Source organism: Drosophila sechellia, chromosome 3L (assembly GCF_004382195.2).
Source record: "Drosophila sechellia strain sech25 chromosome 3L, ASM438219v1, whole genome shotgun sequence".
NCBI lineage: Eukaryota > Metazoa > Arthropoda > Insecta > Diptera > Drosophilidae > Drosophila > Drosophila sechellia.
In genome coordinates, this window is record NC_045951.1 from 4,091,924 (window position 1) to 4,112,382 (window position 20,459).

The window sequence follows — 20,459 nt, forward strand, 5'->3', positions numbered from 1 at the left end:
AATACAGCAGAGAACTTGACTACGAAATGGCAATAGAAACCAGAAATAATCCAGATAGTACCCAACATTATATAGTATACCCAGTCATAATACAGCACTATATGTTAAAAGAATAATTATTTATTTTCAACAGGGGACATTATTTAAAATAGATCATTCAAAAGTGTGTAATACGTATGTATATATTTTCTCTGCCTGTAAATACATTATTGTAAATGCTCTGCGTTTTTGATTGGTATTCAGGTGGTTAGTTCGAAACAACATTGTAATCGTTACTCTACGAGATAGAAGACACATTCATCAAACACAATTCATTTCGATTTCGATCCGTTGATCGCTTATTATCCCACTTTGCGTGGGAACTCCATCTCCAACTGTCTTCGATGGCACAGGACGAACTGAGTGCGGTTTATGTAGAACGAAAGTATGCAAAACGATCGTGTTGCGAATGCAAATGTTGAAAATAGAATAAATCATCCTAAGATCCGTATGTACGAGTACTTAATAATATTAAATTAAAGTAGTTTATGTTATTACATAACAGCATACGCCTGGTCAATTGGAATACAAATACAAATTGGTATCATAAATATATATCCATATCCATATATCCATCTGATATATCATTCAGGGGCTCTTCCCAAATCTAGCTCAAATCGTGAAAAGTGTGTGGAACCCAAAAGCGGCTGCGTCGTAAGATGTTGGCGTTTTGGTTTGGTCTTTCGTTGCGGAATGTCTGAGAGCGAAGTGTGGGGCGGAGGAGCCTGGCAGCAGGACACCGATCTACATGTGCCGGGTGTTGCCGAAGTTGATGCCCGACTGGGTGGCGCCCTTGTTCGATCCGTACTGCAGGGAGATGACGTTGGCGCCGGCGCGCAGCTGCTCGTCGCTGAAGTTCCTCACGTTCTTGTCGGCCTCCTTGGGGCCAATCGATGGCTTGTTGAAGTTGGAGGCCTATGCAAAAGCAAAACATATTAGTATCTTTTCGCATATATCCTATAGAACTTAAGGATGCATGGGATAATGGACAACTCAGGATTTTCCATGCGCAATTCTCAGTACTTGACATGATCCTTAGATCGCATTATCAACTTAAGCTGGAGTAATCAGCTCACCTTGCGACCCAGCGACTGCAGGCAGATAACCACCGAGTTCAGATTCTGGCGCTCCCACAGGTCAACGCTCTGGAAGGTCTCCTGGGTGGGGACACCGAAGTTCTTGGCGCACGCGAGGAAGGCCGAGATGTTCTCCATGCACTTGAAGGCCATTTTGCTCTCGTTGATCTTCTTGATGGATCCGGGCTGCAGGGCGTTGGCCAGCTTGCACAGGATGACGCCATCCTTGAGCACCTCAAAGAAGTTGTCGGTGTCGCCGGATGTGTTGATGGGCTCCTCGGTGACGGCCTTGATCCACTCGAGGCTCTCCTGGGCCAGCTCCTCGCTGTACTTGGAGTTAATCTGCAAAGTAGCCAGACAGTTGATGTTTAATAAAATGGTAATAATTGGTAAGAGAGTACGGTATCCTTTTCACCTTGGACTGGTACATTTTCGGCTAATCCCAACCTGGCTGCTGCACTTGGTAGACTGAATGCCCAATCGGGGGTTAAATCAAGTACAGACCATTATTTTATTTGTGGGCCATTTCCCCTCGCTTATCATATGAAATATCGCCGATAGCAGACTTATCATTAATTGGGTATAAAAGTGCTGCTGCTCTCTCTTTGCCTTTCCCTTGTCTCGCACTCGTGACAATTTGGCGGTTATATTTCAAGTTGCGATAAGGATAAGGTTGCAGCTCTCATTTCTCCCACCGGCACTCCCCATTTTTCCCATATATCCCCATATAACTCGATTTGCTCAACTTATAAAAGTCAGTCACGTTCGTTCGCATGTTCTCATGTAGAATAGTAAGTATCCATATTTGCCAATGCCGATAGCTTCGATTGGCTGCTTTGAGCCCGCTTTAAATCTGATCGTCTTGACCATATATGGTCGTAAGTTTACCGGCCGCTTGGGCGTCCTTCGCACCGATTTTGGCCACAGACAAAAAGCCACTTGTTGAGCAGCTGGGCCCACTTCTATTGGCATTTCCACTCCATTGGCAAAGCCACAAAAAGCCGGAGTCCCAAAACAAACCGCAAAGTCGTTGCGTGTTGGGTTACCATTTGCCAGCTTGCCAATAAAAATCCAAATCAAAATGTTTAGCAAACTATGGGTCATATCGCAACGACTCACTTAACACGTATTTATTGGTTTTATTTGATTGAATTGAATCGCTGTCACAAACTGATTTTAGATTAGCGGCCATTTGACAGTAAGTACAAGTACTAAAAGCTTTGGTAGTGGAGTTATAAAAACTATCCGCAACATATTATGAACTAAATATTATACAGTAATACTCAGTACTATATGAATGAATATTCAAATATATTGATAAGATTGTTTTTTTGTTTATGGATAAAGTTTGATTGAACAGCGTTGCTATCTTCACAACTCATATCTATAAGTTTTTTATTTGTGGTACAAATATTCTTTTTAGTTGTGTAAAAAGATATTTTGTTTTCCCCGAAAGGTCTGCCTATTTATTTACCCTTCATTGTATGACTATTTAGTATTTGTGTGATTTTTGCTCTGACTGGCAAGTCTATTAAAACGAATGATCTCAGAGCAACCGAATGAACGATTGTCGCCAATTGAGTTGTATTCCCCACTTCTTATCGCTGGTCGGTGGGGAAATGCAAGTCCACAAATTGTTGGAAAATGGGGGAGAAGTTGGCGCGATTCAGTAAAACAAAAGTGAAATACAGTCCGCACACTTTTCCGCATGTTTTTGTGTGCTCAATGGAGGTGAATGCACTTTGCACACAAAATATGTATTATCCCACTCCAACTAACTCCAACAACCAATCCCTTTCCGAGCCACAGAAGTCCGGAGCTATCGAAGATTAACAATTTACGACTTTTTCGTTGTTCGAGCCCAATAAAAGCCAGCGATCTTTGAGTGAGATAAGCAGTATATGGTAATCGCCTGGAAATGGCTTTATCTAGCAGGCGTGCTGGCCAAAACTGGAGATTATCAATAATTGCAATCGACCGTTGGCCAAATTGCTTTGTCCGACTTTTTCAGCTTAACGGTCAAGCACTTAACAGCAGAGGTCACTTCATTAGAGCCCGAAAAGAGCGACGAACGGAACAGCACCATTCATCATCGAAAGCGTGAGACAATTAATAAAAGCAATTTCTGATTGACATTCCGTTGGGGAATCGGGAATCTGAAATCCGACCGCGGCCAGAAGTTGATGATCATAACTTAGAGCCCCTGATGGTGGCAGATAAATTGACACCCTCGGGGCAGATGAATAAATTTTGATTAGGAATGGGAATATATGCTGATATGCTGATGTTTATGGGATTCTGCGGCCAGTTTATGCATACTATTCATACATAATAATCGTAAGCCAAAAGCCGTTAAGAGCCTAATGAATTCCGATCGTTTCTTACACGTTTTTTGGCTCTTCTGCGAAGATCCCAAGATCCGCCAAACAAATTTGACAGTTGGTGGTCCCCGACAGGCAAACAGTGTTCGAAACTAAATGAAAAATGGTGGAGAATAGCCAAGCTATTTTGCCGATTCTTCCGAAGCCTCGTCTTCTGTTAAATACATATTTTTAGCGCTGTTTTAATGAGTCAGCAGTCAGTCAGCCAGCCAGTGAGTTTCATTCGTGTTTTTGTTTGGTTTGGGCGCTATGAGGTCGACTGGAAACTCGGCGACGATCGAATGCCGGGCCAAAAGTACAGCCAGTAATGGAGTGCACCCCATATATATGTACACATATATAAATATTTCTCTAAAAAACATATGTACAGCTGGTTAGAACGTACTACTGCCTTATCGGGAGTGAGGAATTCCAGACGAAAGCCACCGCTCGATACGAACTCAAAACGTATAAAACACAATAATTAGAAGCGGAACTACAAATTGGTCAACGTTCGCCGTTAGAAATTATGACGATTTCCTTATGTTTCCCCAGCCAAAATTATATTTCATTTTACATTTTTTTGGGTCTCTGGGTCACTTGATGAGTTAGCCACGATTAGGGGCCATTACAAAGCGGCGTGACAATGAAAAGCTCAGTAGACTCAGGAACCTAATTAATTTCCCAGCTCATGATGTACAACGTATTCCATTTTCAAGTGCGTTCTGGGTGGATGGCACCACACGCAATGCGCATTAGTGGCCAAGACATGCCAAGCCAAGCCTGGTTGGCTTTTAGTGAAATTAAAATTGCTCAAAAACTGGCTGAGCCCGCATAAAACTCCTGCTTTCCAAAAAAGAAAAAAACACAAAAAAATGGTTAAAACTGGGGGTCAGCAGAAACCCAAACTCCGAAAAAAGTCCAGTTTCTTGGGAGAGGGCCTGCCCACGCCAACTCAATTTAATTCACACCTACGCCACTTGAAAAGTGAAAATGTTTTGGTACAACATAACATTATTATTTATGTTCATCATGATTCAGACTTCACAATTGAGTGAGAGTTCCGAGAATTCACTTCACTACGAATTTTATGATCAAAGATTTGTGCAAGTTTCCGAAACTTCGGGAAGTAGTTAAATTTATGAAAATAAAATATTTCAAGAACTTGAGACCAAACTATATACAAGATATAGAAGAACTTTTTAGAATGGATGTCTAAGAAGTAGCTTCCACTTTGTTTTAAGAACTAAGAAACAATACATCTCTAATATTCTAAAAACGTTTCATACTTATTAAATAATGAATACCTATTGCAAATTTGACGGATGTTTCCGCCCATCCGACAGAGTTTCTGTATAAATTTAGCCCAAAAGCCGGCGAGGAGCCCCAGACTGATGATCATTGCATAATAATCCATTGTAGGATCACGGAAAAAGAGACAGGGGCACGTTTTGCTTGGCTGATGGGTTTTTGAAGCCGGTGGTGGTGATGTCATGGCATCGTTATGGCTTGGATTTGAACTTTGGCAATATTTCAGCGCAGATACATAGATGTAGATGGTGATGATTAGTTAAATGTGTTTTTTTTTTTATTTTGGTGCGAAAGGGATCGCTGGCAGTTGACGCATTCATCGCCAGGCAAACAATTACGTAATCGCGTCTTCAAAAATCAATCCACGAAATGCCCAGATCTGGTGATTATTCACTATTCCAACCGCCGATTTCGCTTTCTTTCGCGATGCGAATGCGTCATGATCCATGACAATTGCTGACCGGTATCTTTTGGGTGGATAAATAAATGGGAAAACGACAAAAATGCCACAACGATAACATAAACAAAATCCGCAAAATGTAACGAGGTCAATTGCGTACACATATATGATTTTTGAGTCTTGTTTACGACCGACCAACTTCCACTTCAGTTGACTGAGTTGTATGGGCCCCCATCGAGTGCCTTTTTCGGAGGGATTTGGACAGGGGGCAGAATTTCATTCCATTTTCATTTGTCGAGGTGTTTTCGGTACTGGGAGTAGTTTCACCGGAAATCCAAAACAACATTTGATTTACGATAAAGCCGCTGTCGACCTCCTCCCGCGACTGTTTATGGCTTATCTAAAACTGGCGGCCAACAAGTGTTTAATTTTTGGGGGAGAGCTTTGGGAATGGCTGGCTATGCCCATCTAGGAGCACGGAGTTCATGTGGGCCAAGTGTTCCACTTACGTGTCGCCCGTGTCGACTGATAGAGAGATACCCGCCGTACCTATACAGATATATAGATATAGATACAGGGAGGTGCGTGCTGCGGATGTACAAGTGTACATAGTGTCTTCAATATATGCACTGCTAATTGAGTGTGGATTCTTGACTCCGAAAAAGGCCAGGTGATTAGTACGTGGCCCATGTGCCAATGGCTGAGATACAGCTGCGAACATGGAGGGAGTTGGACAAGAAAACAACTGCAGTGCGGCTTCCTTGGGGTGAATTTCCAGAACGAAATAGTATCATGCTAGGATCTAAGATTGCTAAACTAATATATTCAATCGTTTACGTAGTAACAAATTAGTAAACATACTTTGAGTAACTCGAGACCTTTCTGCCTCATTCCTAGAACTTTCCCGACAGCTGGTGGTGTGGGATTGAGGCGAAATGGTTCCGTAATTAGGGTGCTACGATCCCAGGAAAGGGTTGAAACTAAAGGGGCTACGAATTCCTTGGCCGAAACTTGAGATCCATGCCAATTTGTCGGTGACTGGTCGTAAGTGTCGGAAAAAGCACACACGCAAGCACGGTGTGTGGAGAGAACCCATGAGACAAACAAAAATATTGCTTTCATACCATTTTGCCTCACTTTTGTTTTGCTGTTTGCTTACGCCACATACTCAGTTTTAAGTGCTCATGTGCTGGAAAAGGTGCTGCTATCGCCCCTTCCTCCTGTCACCCCCAAAAACTCAAAGCCCGAACCCGAATCCCCCTCAGAAGATATGAGTGACTCCCAGCGAGCGGCAAAAGTGCTCAAACTAAAAACGCCTTCGAGTTGAATGGATCGCGAAGGGTTCGAGGAGCACCGGTGGAGGGACAGCTGGAGGGATGACATCATCGCCTTCGGCTCCTGGGGAGCCATTCGATCGCGGCTTGGAGTCGCGCCAGCAGCTGCGCCTCTATTTCTCTTTTCTTGGTTTGCTATACCCTATCCCAAGGTTCTTCCTATCCATAGTTCCAAAGTGTTTTGGTTTAATATTTTTCATAATCATAGTGCCTGATATATCACCATAAACCACGTTAAAACATACTTCATTTCGCTTTCAGATAAGATGCTTTACCAGATACTACAATTTTAACCACAACTGTGATTTAAAAATGCACTAGTACAGATAATACCGATAAACAAGGCCTTTTGCTAAATGGCTGACTCAAGAGAATGAAATCCGGTTGGAAAAAATTCAGATAAGCAGAGCGAAAGCTAAACAAAATATTTCAGTTTGCCAACAACATGGTACATATACCCCCAAGGGTATACAAAACTTCGGATATGGAAAATCTCGATTATTTGTTTCGTTTTTTGTTTGGGCAATGCTGTAACTGTAGTTGTCTTGTTGTGGATTTCATCGGACTGCACTTAATCCCCTGTGCCGGCGACATATACAATTTCACTTGGGACTGCCCAGGGGCGGCTGGAATTGCGTAACCCCGACTTGACGAGGGCTAAATGGCCGAAGGGTACGGGTAACCAACCGCCAATACCCCACGATGCATTTGTATGAGTGCATTTGAGGCAAAGTGCTGCTAATGGACGGAACTAATGTCAATTTACATTGCGGAAGCTACCATGCTGCAATAGTTGGGTGTTGAGATCATCCGAAGGGTCTCCCTACTACAGTCGGTACTCCACAACTAGCACCTATGATTGTATCAAGACTTCAAAGATCAAAACTCCTTCTTGTAATAAAAGAACTTATTTTTCCAAATTATTGTATTGTAGCTGTATAAATTAGGAGCTTATTTCAGTTTATTATTAGCTCATCTTTATATTGTTTATTGTTCGAGCTTGGGATATTATTCATATTGAAATTTCTAGAGCTTGAATAACTTTTTCGACCACTACTAGTTTGATTTATGGATGACCAACTGTTTTCTCGATCTTCGATTTGAATCACCCGCACTGACAATGCCTCAAAATCACCTAAATCATCTTTAAGCTTTCAAATTACGCATGCATACACATGTGTGTACATATTCATATATGCCTCTATGCATACATATGTACATAAATACTTGTTCGACTTATCAGCGAAATGAGGTCATTCCTTGTTAGACGCTGGCAATTTCAAGACCATTTTTGGCTAATTTTTGGCATTTGGCGCGCGGAGATAAAATCTTGGCAACGCAGCGCCAAATAAAGTCAATGCAGCTCCAAACTCACGAACACACACCCGTGCAAAAGTTGATTTTTTGAGCAATTTGTTTATTGTGTTGTTTTGTTTGGCGCTCTTCGGTTTTTGGGTGGGGGGTGCGGTTGTTGTTGCTATTTGGTACTTACTTTGCGCTGGGCCTCGGCGGCAAAACCAGACTTCGCTGCACGGTTGGACGCCATAGTTATTTGATGAAGAAACGGGTTTGCAGGGAGCTAAAATGTAGGTTGGTCTTGGGCTGAACTGCACCACTGTCCACTGGAATGTGTTTGCCGCGGAATAAATCGGAGGGAGCGCAAGGGTTAAGGCCAAGTTGGTTGGGCTACGTCCGTTCGCAACGAAAACTTACTACGTTATGAACGGCGGTCCGAGCAGCGAAACAGAGGAAAGCTCGCAAACCGAGGCGACAGCTCAGTGTTGGAAAGTGCACTCAGTCTTGTACCCAGTATGTTGGGTACAACATAAAAGCTCCAAGCTGCGCTTATCAGCGTCAGCTGATTTGTTATGAAGGCATTGATGATGTCATACCGCTTTTTTAATGGCAGTTGTTTTTTAAATAATAAACTATGGAACTATCGAGCACTGGAAACAATTTTACACTATTATTAGTATTAATTTCATATTCCCGGTTCATTTGTCTTCTTAGCAAGTAACTTTTGTTTTCAATGGGCTTCAAAAAGATATGGGATCTGAATAATTTTGATTTCCATGATGCATCCGTTGCTTTCATTTTAATAGAAAGTGAACTACTTTCTGGTTGTGTACTAACTATCCGATAAGATTCGCCAGAGTAAAGATCCATTGAAAACTTCCCCCTTATCGAGAGGTTCTTGCTACAGCATTCCATTCGAATGACCGTGACATTTTTGGGGGACTTTCTGGAAGCCAAGAAGTAGCAAATCGCATTTGGATGGTTGCCTTGAGAATTAGTTACAGTTTATTCACATAAATATATATTTTGTTTAATCGTATAAATTATGCAATTGTGGATTTACGATAAGAAGCGACTTTCAGTGTGGTTCTAAATAAATAGGGGAATTGCTTGTATAATTTGTTGTTCTATTTGTCGTGTTTTTTTTTTGTGTTTTTGTGTGGGTGTGTGATATTTAATATTAGAAATACATAATTCAGCTTGATCTTCAAAGGTTTGTTATGTTGGTAGCATACACATTTGACTTATGTGGGCTTGTCTTTTGTTTTGATTATATCGCCATTAGGTTTATAACATAGGAAAGCAGTAATTAACTAGAAGTTAGGGCTTATTAGTTGCATACACATATTGCCATTATAATATATTATTCTATTAACGGTTTTCGCATGCGAATCTGCCTGCTATATCTGTTTTATAACCGATCTGCATACATCGATCATGCATCCTACTAATTGTTAAGGCCCTTTCGCTCAGATACAAGTGGGTAGTGTGTGGTGAGTTTCGTAGACTATGGGGGATGGTATTATATATAAATCGATTCATTTTTTACAATCTGTTATGCATGCTTCGAGGGGGACGACTCTTTAAAAAATAATCATCATAATTTATTTTTGCACATGGATAAATACAAATTACAAATATAAATGTGTATATGTATATATAAAAAATCATTTACCAAAAAATATATACGTAGACGCAAAAGAGACGCAATAATATACAGAGAACATTCCTATAATAAAGGGTGACATAAGCATAATCAGATTTGGGACTCCTACTACAAATAGTACAACGTGGTAGAACTACCAGTTCCACTAGACCTAGGCATGTGTATATCAAGCACTGACATCTGTGATTACAGTGGGTGTATATATCCGCGTGTAATTGTTTTATTGTTTACAGGCTACCTATGTATCTGCTCGACTAGCTGCGAACAGTATCAGCAAATAATTTCAATTGAATTTCCTTATTTCCTCCTCTTTCCTATTTTTTTTTTTCGTTTGTTTCGTTTTGTTTTAATAAATAATACCTCACGATTCGTTGGCTCAACGTAGTAAACTTAACTTACAGAACAACTGTGCAAAGTTGGGCAAAAAATAAGAGGGGGTTCGAATATGCCCTCCTAGCAGTGAGGCGCTGTAAGTGTGGATGGGTTAATGGTATGTGGATACCGCGTCTTCGTATTCTTTTATTGCTTGCTCGGGACCCGTCACACACAATTCGATCTGGGTGCCTCGTAGAATCTCGCGTTGTTGTTTATACTAGGGGTTTGTCTACTAATTTTATATAATTTTCAATTATATACGCTGCTTCGGCGTCGGCCCAAGCGTTTATCCTGCTCTCTGGCTCAAGTTATACTCAATGTAAGCATGCACTTTCAACTTTTGAAGCGAGTTTGTAATTATATTAGATCGAAACGCAACGATTCGAATCGAAAATTGCATCAAATGTTCTTTTTAGCTTAGTTGTAGTACTTCACAAACAGATTTCTTTGATATTAAATTGCTTCGCAAATGATCCCCCATCTCTGGGGAGGATATCCCCACCATATCTCACGCTTTCTCTTTTAGGGTTTGTCTTAGTTCTTAACTAATTTTTATCTGCAGCTGCTCGGGATCGGTCTTATCGTTACTCCCGCTCTGATTCTGATTCAGATCTATCTATATAATGTGTACGTTTAAATATATAGGTTTTTATAAGCTTTTACGTTTTCCTGTTTTTAGTAACCATAATTTGTCGCACTCTCCACTCGCATTCCTATATAGATCTCATCCTATAAATAAATACTCCGACTCCACACACATTTAGCTATATCAAGATTTAGGTTTAGAAAACAATCAGCTTGGTTTCCTCATCCAGTTCACAGCAGCGATATATCTGGGTTTGTAAAAACAGAATCATTAAAGGACAGTTATGAGCAATAAATGAAATCAATTGTACCTTTATTCTCGTGACTATCAGCAGTGACTAGCGTGGTGGTTGCCGCTGTGCTCGTCAGCAAGCTGTTGTTATTGTTCAGGTGTAGATCTTGTGACTCGATGCTCAGGTCAATCAGCTGGGTGGCGACCGGAGCGACTACGTCCTGCAGCAGATTGATGTCACTACAATTTGTTGAACGTTAATAATAATTGAAAGAATGCCACTTCCCTCCACTCACTTCTTGTTGTTGACATTCTCGATGTGTCCATTGCCGTTGGCAACCGCCGGCACAGTGTTGGTGCTCTCGAAGTCCACCAGCAACTTGCCGTTGCTCACCTGCTGCAGGTTCTTGGCATTCTCATCGATGATCATCGTGGAGAAGCTGTTGATAAGCGAGTTCTCCTTGTCTAGCACCGATTGCTCGTACATCGCCTGACTGTTTGGCGCCTCCTGGACAGTGTCCGTTGCCGTTGGTGCTGGCGTGGAATCTGCTGTGCTGGGCGAGCCCTCAGCCGAGTTGTTGCTGCTCCCGGTGACGCTGCTGTTGCTGCTGCTATTATTCTCTGGAGCCGGTGCGGCAGGAGCTGCTTTGTCGTTAGCGTCCTGAATACAGATATTTGAATAGGTTCAATGAATTGAAGATTTACGAGCCTTTACCAACGCTTGGTTGTAAATTTCCAGTGCTAGAACATACCTTGGAGGGTGTGGTGGCAGCGCCTCCCTTGCGGGTGCGCAGCATGATGGCCTCCACCCGCTTGCGACGTTCCTCGCGCTCCTTCTCCTCTCGCTTAAGGCGCTCGGCCACCTCGACGCGCTGCTTCTCTGCCTCCTCCTTGGCCTTCTTTTCGGCCTCCTCACGTTCCACGCGCTGTTTTTCCTCCTCCTCGCGCCGTCGTTTCTCTTCCTCCTCACGCTGTTGGGCTTCCTGCGAAGTAAAGTGAGTAATAAACTAGACTCCTTTGTTTTCTTTGTTTCCGGTTGGGCGTCGCCAACTTACCTCGATGGCCTTGCGCAGGCGCTCCTCCTCCCCGCGGCGCTGTTCCTCGGCTAGGCGAGTGGACTCCTCCTCGAACAGGCGTTGGCGCTCCGCCTCCTCCTCTTGGGCTTTGATCTCTGCCAGGCGTTCAGCCTCCAGTCGTTGGCGCTCTAATTCCGCCTGTCGTTCGGCCTCCTCGCGGGCCAGACGTCGTCTCTCGGCCAAAGCGGCCTTCGCCTCCTCCTCGGTCGTGATCTTCTTGGCCATCATCGAAGCGGTCATCAGATCAGCACCCTCTGGTGGGGTCAGTTCCCGCACCTCAGAGTTCTCCTTGCTGCGCGATGGTTTCTTGGGCGCAGCCTGCTCCTGAGCCTTAGGCACCTCCTTTTCAGTGCCCTCATCAGATTTTTCCTCTACATTAACTGAGGTAACCAAAGCTTCGGGCAAAGATTCCACCACAAAAGTTTGCTCCTCCTCCTGACGCGCCCCTTCCTCCGTTTTCTCCGTGTTCAATGCTTCCTTCTCAGCCTTGCTCACTGATGGAACAGCAACAGGAGCTTCGGTAGGAACTACAGCCTCAGGAACTGGCTCATCTACAGGAGTCTTCTCAACCTCCTTGGCCACACCATTCTGCTCAGGGACTGGAGCGGAAGCGGGTGCGACCGGGGCAGGAGTTGGTTTTGTGATGGTGGAGGTACTGCTGCTGGTGACAATCATCGACCTAGTCATTGCAGAGGTATCCTTGGTTTTCGGTTCCTTGGTAAGCCTACTGATGCGCTCGGAACTGGCCGTGCGACTTGGAAGCGCCTTTGAAGCTGATGCTGCCTTGGGTACCGGAGGTTCCTGTAGATTCAAATACGATTTAATAAACGTAATGGGCTTCAAAGGACTACGAATCTTACCCGCTTCGAGGGCGTCTTCTTCTCGGCGCTGCTCAGCCGCGATGAGCTGGAGGTCACGATCAGGGAGGTGGACATAAGGTTTGCAGTTCGTTTGGGTGTCGTTTGTGCGGATGGTGAGGCGGCTGTCGTCTTCACGGGCGGCTTCTGATCCCTCTTGAGTTTATTAATCTCTACGGGGTTTAAGGGTTTCATGTCTGACGTTCTAAGTGTTCTTCAAGCGGACTTACCCTCGAGGGACATGCCCGTTCCGGCGATACTAGCGGGCCTCGGTTTTCGGGGTGCTGTTGCCGGTCGCCTGGGCACCAGCCCGGATGTGGACATGTTTGTCGATGTGGACATGGCGCTGCCGGGCCTTGAGCTATTGAAGTGTCCGCCGGGCGTGGCATTTCCCGATCGCGAGCCTAGAGATTCCAGATTTCATTAGAACAGTTACGGAATGAGCGATTACAGGGGTCAAGGGGGTGTCAATATGGATGAGCTTATGTGGAGCACCAAATAAAGCATACGTGAGTAGTGACCGTCACCAGAGTTTACCATTATTGCAGGGGGAAACACAGGGAAACACAAAACCAAATGTAGGACACAAGTTAACCAAAGTTCCAACAGATGCCAATTCGTACACATATAGCGAGCGAACACATAATGAGGATACAGAACATAAAACCAAGGACCAAAGATCATATACCTAGTACCCAGACTCAACTGAGCACATAAAAACTTATGTTTATATGCGTATTCAATGTTATTATATGGATAAAATGTTAAATAACTAGAAATATAAATCAAAATGATAATAATGATAACAATTAAGTAAATGTAAGTTTCGCTTCACCATCTAATAAAACCCGATCAAAGAAAGTGTAACTATGGATACATACGAACAAAACGACCGACAGACGGCGACAGGCAGCAAACAAACAATATGGACCAGGGAAGCTCCGAAAGGATCTATTATGACAATGTGATGATGATGATCTCGAATAATTTGAAATTTTGACAAATACGTCGCTTTGCGAGTCTATATGTATGTTTCTGAAATTCTTTTAAAAGATCTTACAAACGTTAAAAATGTTATTTGGGATTTGGGATCACATAAACGGACTTGCGGATGTAATTGACTAACATCAAAGGTTGTTGAAACCGCATGAGATGAGAAGTGGATCACAAATTGCTGCTCAGATGAACTAAAGACAAACTTGATCGGTCGTTCTTCGTATGTCCTCTGTCAACCGAGGGAACCGGGAAACCAAAGCCTATGCGGGTGTACGAGTTCGATTTTTGAAGTGTGGTGAAAGTTCAAGTTAGCCAATTTCGGTGCGCGAGTTGTTGTTCTAGTGGTTTGTGGTGGGGGCTATCAGTAGGTACTCGAGTGAATGGGTAGTAGATGGCTACAACGCTATCCGCAATCTGCGGAGGATTTAGATTTTAGATTTAGTGAGTAGTGTGGTGGTGGTGCTAGCGTGTTCTTTGGATTGGTGTTTTTTGATTGGTAGTTCAAGATGTTTGGTTGTAATTTTGGTTTTTGTTTAAATCGCACACACCTGCATTCACTAACAAACTAGCAGAGTTCATGAGCAACAATGAGTTGGGATCGAGATCGAGAAAACGGTGAGGGTTAGTAGAGATCGCATATTGCTGCTGCCGGCCACGCCCAGTCGCGTTCGCGCGGAAGGATGCAGAGTTGAAGGATGAGGCTGAGGCAAATGATGACTGGAGGTATTTCTTAGTTGCCGCAGTTTGCAGGCCGAGTGTGGACTGGCGCAGGTGGTGCAGGTGGTTGGGTGGTGGTTGCTGTGGTGCTGTGCTGCCATAAACCGACCAACTGCTAATCTGTGTCATGCTCTTACTGGTGGAGTCCCGCTGCCCTCCGGCTCCGCTGGCCAGCGGCCGGAAGCTGGTCGATATGCCGCCTCCCAGCGAGTACTTTACGCGCTCGCGCTGGCCGCCTCCTCCGGCCAAGTGTGTCATGCTGCGGGACATTATGCCGGCGGCACTGGAGCTACCGCTTCCGGCGCTTCCCGCCCGCCGTGCACGGGCGCTGGACCCCGCACCGCGACGCCCCCCTCCTCCGCCCAGCGAGGCGGTCTCGTCCAGCATCTCCAGCTCCCGCTCGCGGCGTTCCCGCTCCAGAATCGCCCGCATGTGCTCCCCATTGCGGCGTATTGGCTGCGCCAGCTGGTCCAAGCGGTTCATCGAGTAGGCCCGTCCTGCGGTTCAGTTGAAAGTTGAAATTGGTTTCGTGAATCTTTTTCGAGCCTGGTTCTGGCTGCGGATCCTTAGGGAGCTATGCTTAACTACTCACGGTTGCGTTCGAAATAATATTCGAGGACATTAAAAAATCCCCTAATTATATATATTAAATCTTATGATATAACTTTTATAAGTTTTATACTACTTCGAACGCAACTGCAGTTACAGGAAGACTTTACAAAAAGATGTGGACAAACTGTGCTACAAAATGGTGTGTACAAGGTGTGTTTTGAAAAAGGTGTGTTCAGGTGGCTGGTGTGTTTTTTACAGTGTGTGTTTCAAGTGCGTGGTATAAAGTTCTGGTGTTTCAGGTGCCTTCAAGAGAAAGTGTTCCATATTTTCTCATTATATCTCTGCCGAAGCAGCATTGAACCCGAGAAACGACAGTAAAAAGTCCGGGGCTAAGGGCAACTCTTGGTCCGGAATGGGCTAAACCAAAAAAAAAAACACAACTAATCGGATGGAGGGATGTTGAATGAAGAGCTGATGATGCGTAGATAGACGATGAAGCTGATCGCTGGATGAGCATGATTCAGATAGCTATGGGAGTGTGTCGTATGGATGGACTGGAGGATCGATTGGGTGGGTCTTACCTGGGGTTCTGGCCGGCGTGGAGCTCAGGGAGCCTCGCGAACCATAATGCCCGTCTCGGGGGCTAGGTATTGTCGGCATGAGGTCCGTTTTCCTGCGGTAAACGCTTCGGAACACCATGGGTGATGAGTCAACGCTATCTTCTGCAATATTCGGGTTTTGGGTTGTTGGTTTTTGTTTTGTACATGATTTTGGATTTTGATATTCGATTTTTGGATGCAACTGCCGAAATGATTCACTTGCGATTTCGGTCTCAAAATTATATATGAAAAAACTTAATCTTAAAATAGCTAAAACTTTAGTGTTTACACTGATACTCCTAATGGTTTCGCTATAATCATAATAGATTATTCATTTTAGAATAGTTAATTAAAACAGTCAGCCAGTGTAAACACTTTCGGTACAAAATAACCATGCAGTTGGGGATATACGTTGAATTCCTTTACAGACGGTAGATCCTGCCTTCGAGGGTCAGCTTCAACGAAAAGCGTTTGGGATCTGTACAATCTGGAGGCCGTAAAAACATCATGCAAAACTGAGAAGCTCAAGACATGCCATTGGTTTGGGTTACGGGGGTAGAGACAACGAGAGTTACGAGCTTACGGAGGGGTTACGAATACAGGGTTAGGTTTGGCATTGGGGTTACGGCAAAACAAAAAACGGGGTCAGAACGAGAAGGAGGAGCTGAGAAGAGTAGAAGAACCCTCACCCTTACGATACGGATTATGGTTGTTAAAGTTGTTGTGGCCTGCAGTAGTGGTGCTTGTTGCTGTGGTTGTTGTGAGATTTGTAGGTCTGTGCGCGTTGGCTGTTTGTTTGGAAGTGGGCGGCGGATGGGGATTGGCCGGCCCATCGATATTTATCTCGCTGCCGGCGATAGAGAGCGAGAACCGCTTGGGCGGCTCGTCATTGGAATAGCCCCAATTGAACACCTCGTACATGGAGGAAGACTTGCGTCGGTGATCTGTGTGAAGTCGGTAGTTTTTTTCGATTTGTTTCAAATATAGAAGTGAACGTTACAAAGGTGTGATTGCTTTTTGCTTTTGGGTGCAAATCATATTGGAAAACAATTACAAGAAACAAAAAAATAAAAAGAGAAGAAGGGAGCAGAAGTGATCGTGCCGTGTGAGAAGTCTGTGGGTGCTAGGGGTTTGTGTCTACACAATAATAGTAATTCACATGTACACCAACTGGGCACAGTGGGAGATAACATGGTAGAGGGTTATAGAAATCTCCGGTTTGCGGGGCACATGTAAACAATAACTGGGACTTGTCAATTACAAGATTTACGAGTGTCTAAGGTAACGATAACGATAACTGCAAAGTAAAATTTAATCTCATTATGTGTGTCTGGTGTCTCAGCGAGTGTGGAGTGTTCAAGAGTGTGTGTATATCTGTTTCGGGGATGACTCAAGTGCCGCCGGGGGCATCGCGACTCACCATCTTGTCGGTCCGTCGATGAGGAGGCACGCTTCTTAGCACCACTGTCGGCAAGTTCACGCTCTGAACTTCGACGTGTGAGCGAGGCGCCCGCTACGTTCGATATAGATGTGGACCTGCAAGGGGAATCCTGTTTAGTACTCAAAATCAAATATCTAAGCTCAAAATATAAACTTTCTTCAAATTGCCTGAATATGGCTTGCTAACAATTAGCTATTTGCCATTAAGAATATCAAAGTTTACAATGAATATCTGCTTACTCATTGTGAAATGGTTTTTTTTTTCACAACAATTGATTGGCTACTAGCTCACTATCTTTATTTTTACGTTAGCCAATTATTTGCTTTCATTTCGCGACATCTACTAAGTCAATAATTATACTAATTGTGATTTATATATTTTGGCAAACAATTACGTTATTAAAAGTTCAAGAACTGATAAAAATAATTAAGCAATGAAAAGTCCAGGCTCTTATTTAGCATGTCAGTCAGAGTACAGCGATAATTAGTCGAGTGCAGCACATATGAAATCGGCCAAAATATATACTAGTCTAGATAGCTATGAATGGCTATATATAAGCGTGCTCGTTTTGTGTGAGCTTTTGGCTTTGTGCTCAGATAACTTTCATTCGGATCTCACCTCCGCTGACCCCAAAAGGCACTGGGCGATACCAGACCATAATCCGCGGGCACATCCAGCAGGCGGGGAGTCGAGGAGCCAAAAGCGAAGCCGATGGAGTTTCTGTCCCGCTTTTTGACTTCTATCCGGGACTCGCGTTCCTGTGGGAGATTAAGAATATGAATTATAGTTGGAGTTCAATGGAATCGAAGCGATAACGCACGCACCTGATTCTTTTTGAGGATGTACTCGCGGCGCTCCTTCTCGGCCTCGAAAATGGCCTTCTTGCGCTCCTCCACCTGGTGGCGCTTCTCTGTGTCCCGGGTACGGATCTCCTCGATGCGTCGACGGCGCTCCTCCTCCTTTTGTTCACGGTAGCGCTGGGCGGCCTCGGCCTGGGCGCGCAGCTCCTCGATCTTCCGGTGGCGCTCCTCATTTTGGCGATCGCGGGCATATTTCAGTTTCTCCTCACGGTCTTTGGACGCTAAAAGCGTAGCAAAATGAATAGAGACTCGAATTCGCACATACTTATAAGGGCATAAATTGAATTTGGATAAACAAGTTACGGTTCGCAAGCAAATAAAACTGGGAATATTTTCATCAGTTGCTACCTGTGGCCCAACAAAAATCGATAAATATCTGCTTAATATGTGTAGTATTATACCCCAATTTTCGAATTTTGCCGGCGAGTTATTTACATGAGAGCCGAGAGCTGACGTCATCGACGATGTACACTCGCATTTTGTGGGTCAATTGACAAACTAGCAGCAGCAACAATAACAAATATGGCACATATACTCGGACAACAAGAATACAGCCGCCCCCGCTTCAAATTTGCCTATGTGCCAAATGGGCGAACAACAAAAAAAAAATGATAAAAGGAAAATAGAAAGCAAATTGCTAATGCAGGCGCACATTTTGTTCTATTGAAATGACATTGAGGCGGAAAAATGAAAAAAAAATAAACAATAATAACAATAATATTGGTAGCATGCGGTTTGGCTGCCAAAGTCTGCATAATCGAACTGGGAACCGGTTCTTATCGCCTTATCGGTTAAGATATTTTTGGAATTCCATGACGTAAGTAAGACGACAAAGGAACAACTGCAAGTCAATCTTTTTGCCAGTTACAGGTGCGAAAATATCTTGCAAATGGGAAATTATCAGCTGTCAAGGTCGCAGGCAAATTTTGTTGGATTTTAACCCACTGTGGTTTTAATTTACTTGTGGTTTTGGAAAGCCAAGAACATTGCAATTGATTTTTCGCTTAATAAAATCCATTTTCTTTTGACTCTCGTAATAACATGAGTGGTTTCTTTAGATTTTAGATGTAATTTAAACTTATTATTTAAGATGTAACAAATAAAAATATTCAATTTAAGTAAACAAACTTTAAGAACATTGTCATTAAGTTCGAATTCCCAAAAACTTAATCATTCCTTGTTTTGCATTCTCACAATGATGTAGTCAAATATAACGATAAATATTTTGAAAATTGTTATATTTAGTTTGAATTCTCCACTTGCCATCTAAAATCAAGATAAAACATTTTGATCTTTTAGGTGTTAAGTTCAAGATGCTTTGAGTTTTTTTTAACCCACTTTTGTGTGTAACATTCTAGGCAGTTAAGAAACTACAGTGATTTAAAGCGTGTCACTGGTTGAGAATAGATAAGATTTTCATATTAAAAAAACAGCAATGAAAGACTTGCAATAGACCAGTGACAGTGGTATTCCGGGGGTTAAAATCGCGATAAGGCGGACTATTGGGTCGTATTTGTTAGTGAGATCATGCGGCAAGCATTCGGAGCATTCGTTTTGGAGGCGGAACAGATCGGGGCGTGGCTGTGGAAGACTTTGGAGCAGCCTGAATGGAATGCCAACTACCTTGAGAGTCGTCTTCGCTGGCGGAGATTTGACCGCCCACCTGGGCGAACCAATGCAAGGTTGCGCCGGCGCTGCAGCCCGAGATCTTGGCAGGTGCGAATGCGTGGGCTGTGGTTCGAGTTATAGGTGAATGTTAAAGCGATTACATACAGTGCGTATGTGAGATATACATTGGTGCCGATTTTATGTAACTCGCAAGATAATCCGCATAGAAGGCTTACCTTTTCGCTCGGCGCTGCCCTCGCGACTTTCGGGTCGCTTGGCTGTGTTTTCCACTGCAAAAGAAGTACGAGAAAAATGGACGATTGAGTTTCGCTGCGATTTTCCGGAGTTTTACACGGACTTTTGGCTTTCGTGTGTGGGGAAAATCAATTGCCGTTGCGTTTTGGCAAAAAGGAAAGGTGACAAGAAGGCGAAAGAGCGAGGAAGGAGGGGGACACAAAAACACACACACACACGCACGCACACAAGCGCACGGCAGCAGCTGCGATGACGAAGCGAGAGAGACAGAGAGAAGTACGTGAAAATAATGTATGTTTCCCTCTCTCTTGTTCCTCCGACTTTTCCGCCTGGAACTTATTTATAAACTCAAAACTCCGGTTCGGAATCGGGGAACTCGAAATACATATATCCCCCATTTCTAGGGGGCAGACACTTTTGGCTTCTCGGCTTTTCTCTTCTTTTCTTTTCTCTGCCTCTCGCCTCGCTGTTTTTTTCTTCGTTTTACTCTCTTCACTCCGTTTTTGCTTTTTGGCCATGGTGTGAGTGCCGTTTTGCTGCGCAGTCGACCAGCACTTTTTGGCCACTGAAAACGCCCCGAAAACGCGTAGATCCTGGCCGATTTTCGATCGCTTTCGACGCGGTGGCATTCATCCTTCGATTTCGCACTCCCAGCGGGTTGTTTTCAATGCGTACCTTCTGGATTAGTCGAAATATTTCCGTGTTGGCCCCCAAGACTCGCCATATTTCACTTTACTGTAGCGCTGCAAACAGTGTGGCCAGCTCTGTAGTGCTGCGATAATCTACTCAATGCGGCCGTATGTTGTATAGTTGTGTGCTCTACG

General features: G+C 43.8%; 2 protein-coding genes across 19 annotated transcripts; both read right to left on the bottom strand.

The window, feature by feature from the left end:
- Positions 1 to 156: 156 nt before the first annotated feature.
- On the bottom strand, positions 157 to 8,241 carry LOC6610719 (myophilin). Of its 2 annotated transcripts, none has more exons than XM_002035249.2 (3): positions 8,013 to 8,241; positions 1,116 to 1,457; positions 157 to 954 (listed from the first exon to the last, which is right to left on the bottom strand). In XM_002035249.2, exons 1-3 carry the CDS (start codon positions 8,064 to 8,066, stop codon positions 784 to 786), a joined length of 567 nt encoding a protein of 188 aa, XP_002035285.1. In that variant the 5' UTR covers positions 8,067 to 8,241; the 3' UTR covers positions 157 to 783. The 2 variants fall into 2 exon arrangements, with proteins under 2 accessions (XP_002035285.1, XP_032575981.1); XM_032720090.1 differs by lacking the exon at positions 8,013 to 8,241 and adding an exon at positions 1,531 to 1,624.
- A 557-nt stretch (positions 8,242 to 8,798) lies between these two features.
- Positions 8,799 to 20,411, bottom strand: LOC6610720 (ensconsin). 17 transcript variants are annotated; one of them, XM_032720063.1, is made up of 16 exons: positions 20,311 to 20,411; positions 19,617 to 19,670; positions 19,396 to 19,503; positions 17,737 to 17,984; positions 17,531 to 17,670; positions 16,892 to 17,007; positions 16,161 to 16,415; positions 15,454 to 15,594; positions 14,458 to 14,817; positions 12,838 to 13,011; positions 12,611 to 12,780; positions 11,730 to 12,551; positions 11,427 to 11,657; positions 10,971 to 11,335; positions 10,754 to 10,914; positions 8,799 to 10,690 (listed from the first exon to the last, which is right to left on the bottom strand). In XM_032720063.1, the coding sequence occupies exons 1-16, from the start codon at positions 20,357 to 20,359 to the stop codon at positions 10,674 to 10,676; spliced, it is 3,411 nt and encodes a 1,136-aa protein (XP_032575954.1). In that variant the 5' UTR covers positions 20,360 to 20,411; the 3' UTR covers positions 8,799 to 10,673. The 17 variants fall into 17 exon arrangements, with proteins under 17 accessions (XP_032575954.1, XP_032575953.1, XP_032575952.1 ...); XM_032720062.1 differs by having other exon boundaries at positions 17,737 to 17,993; XM_032720061.1 differs by having other exon boundaries at positions 14,152 to 14,817; positions 17,737 to 17,993.
- Between the last annotated feature and the right edge of the window lie 48 nt (positions 20,412 to 20,459).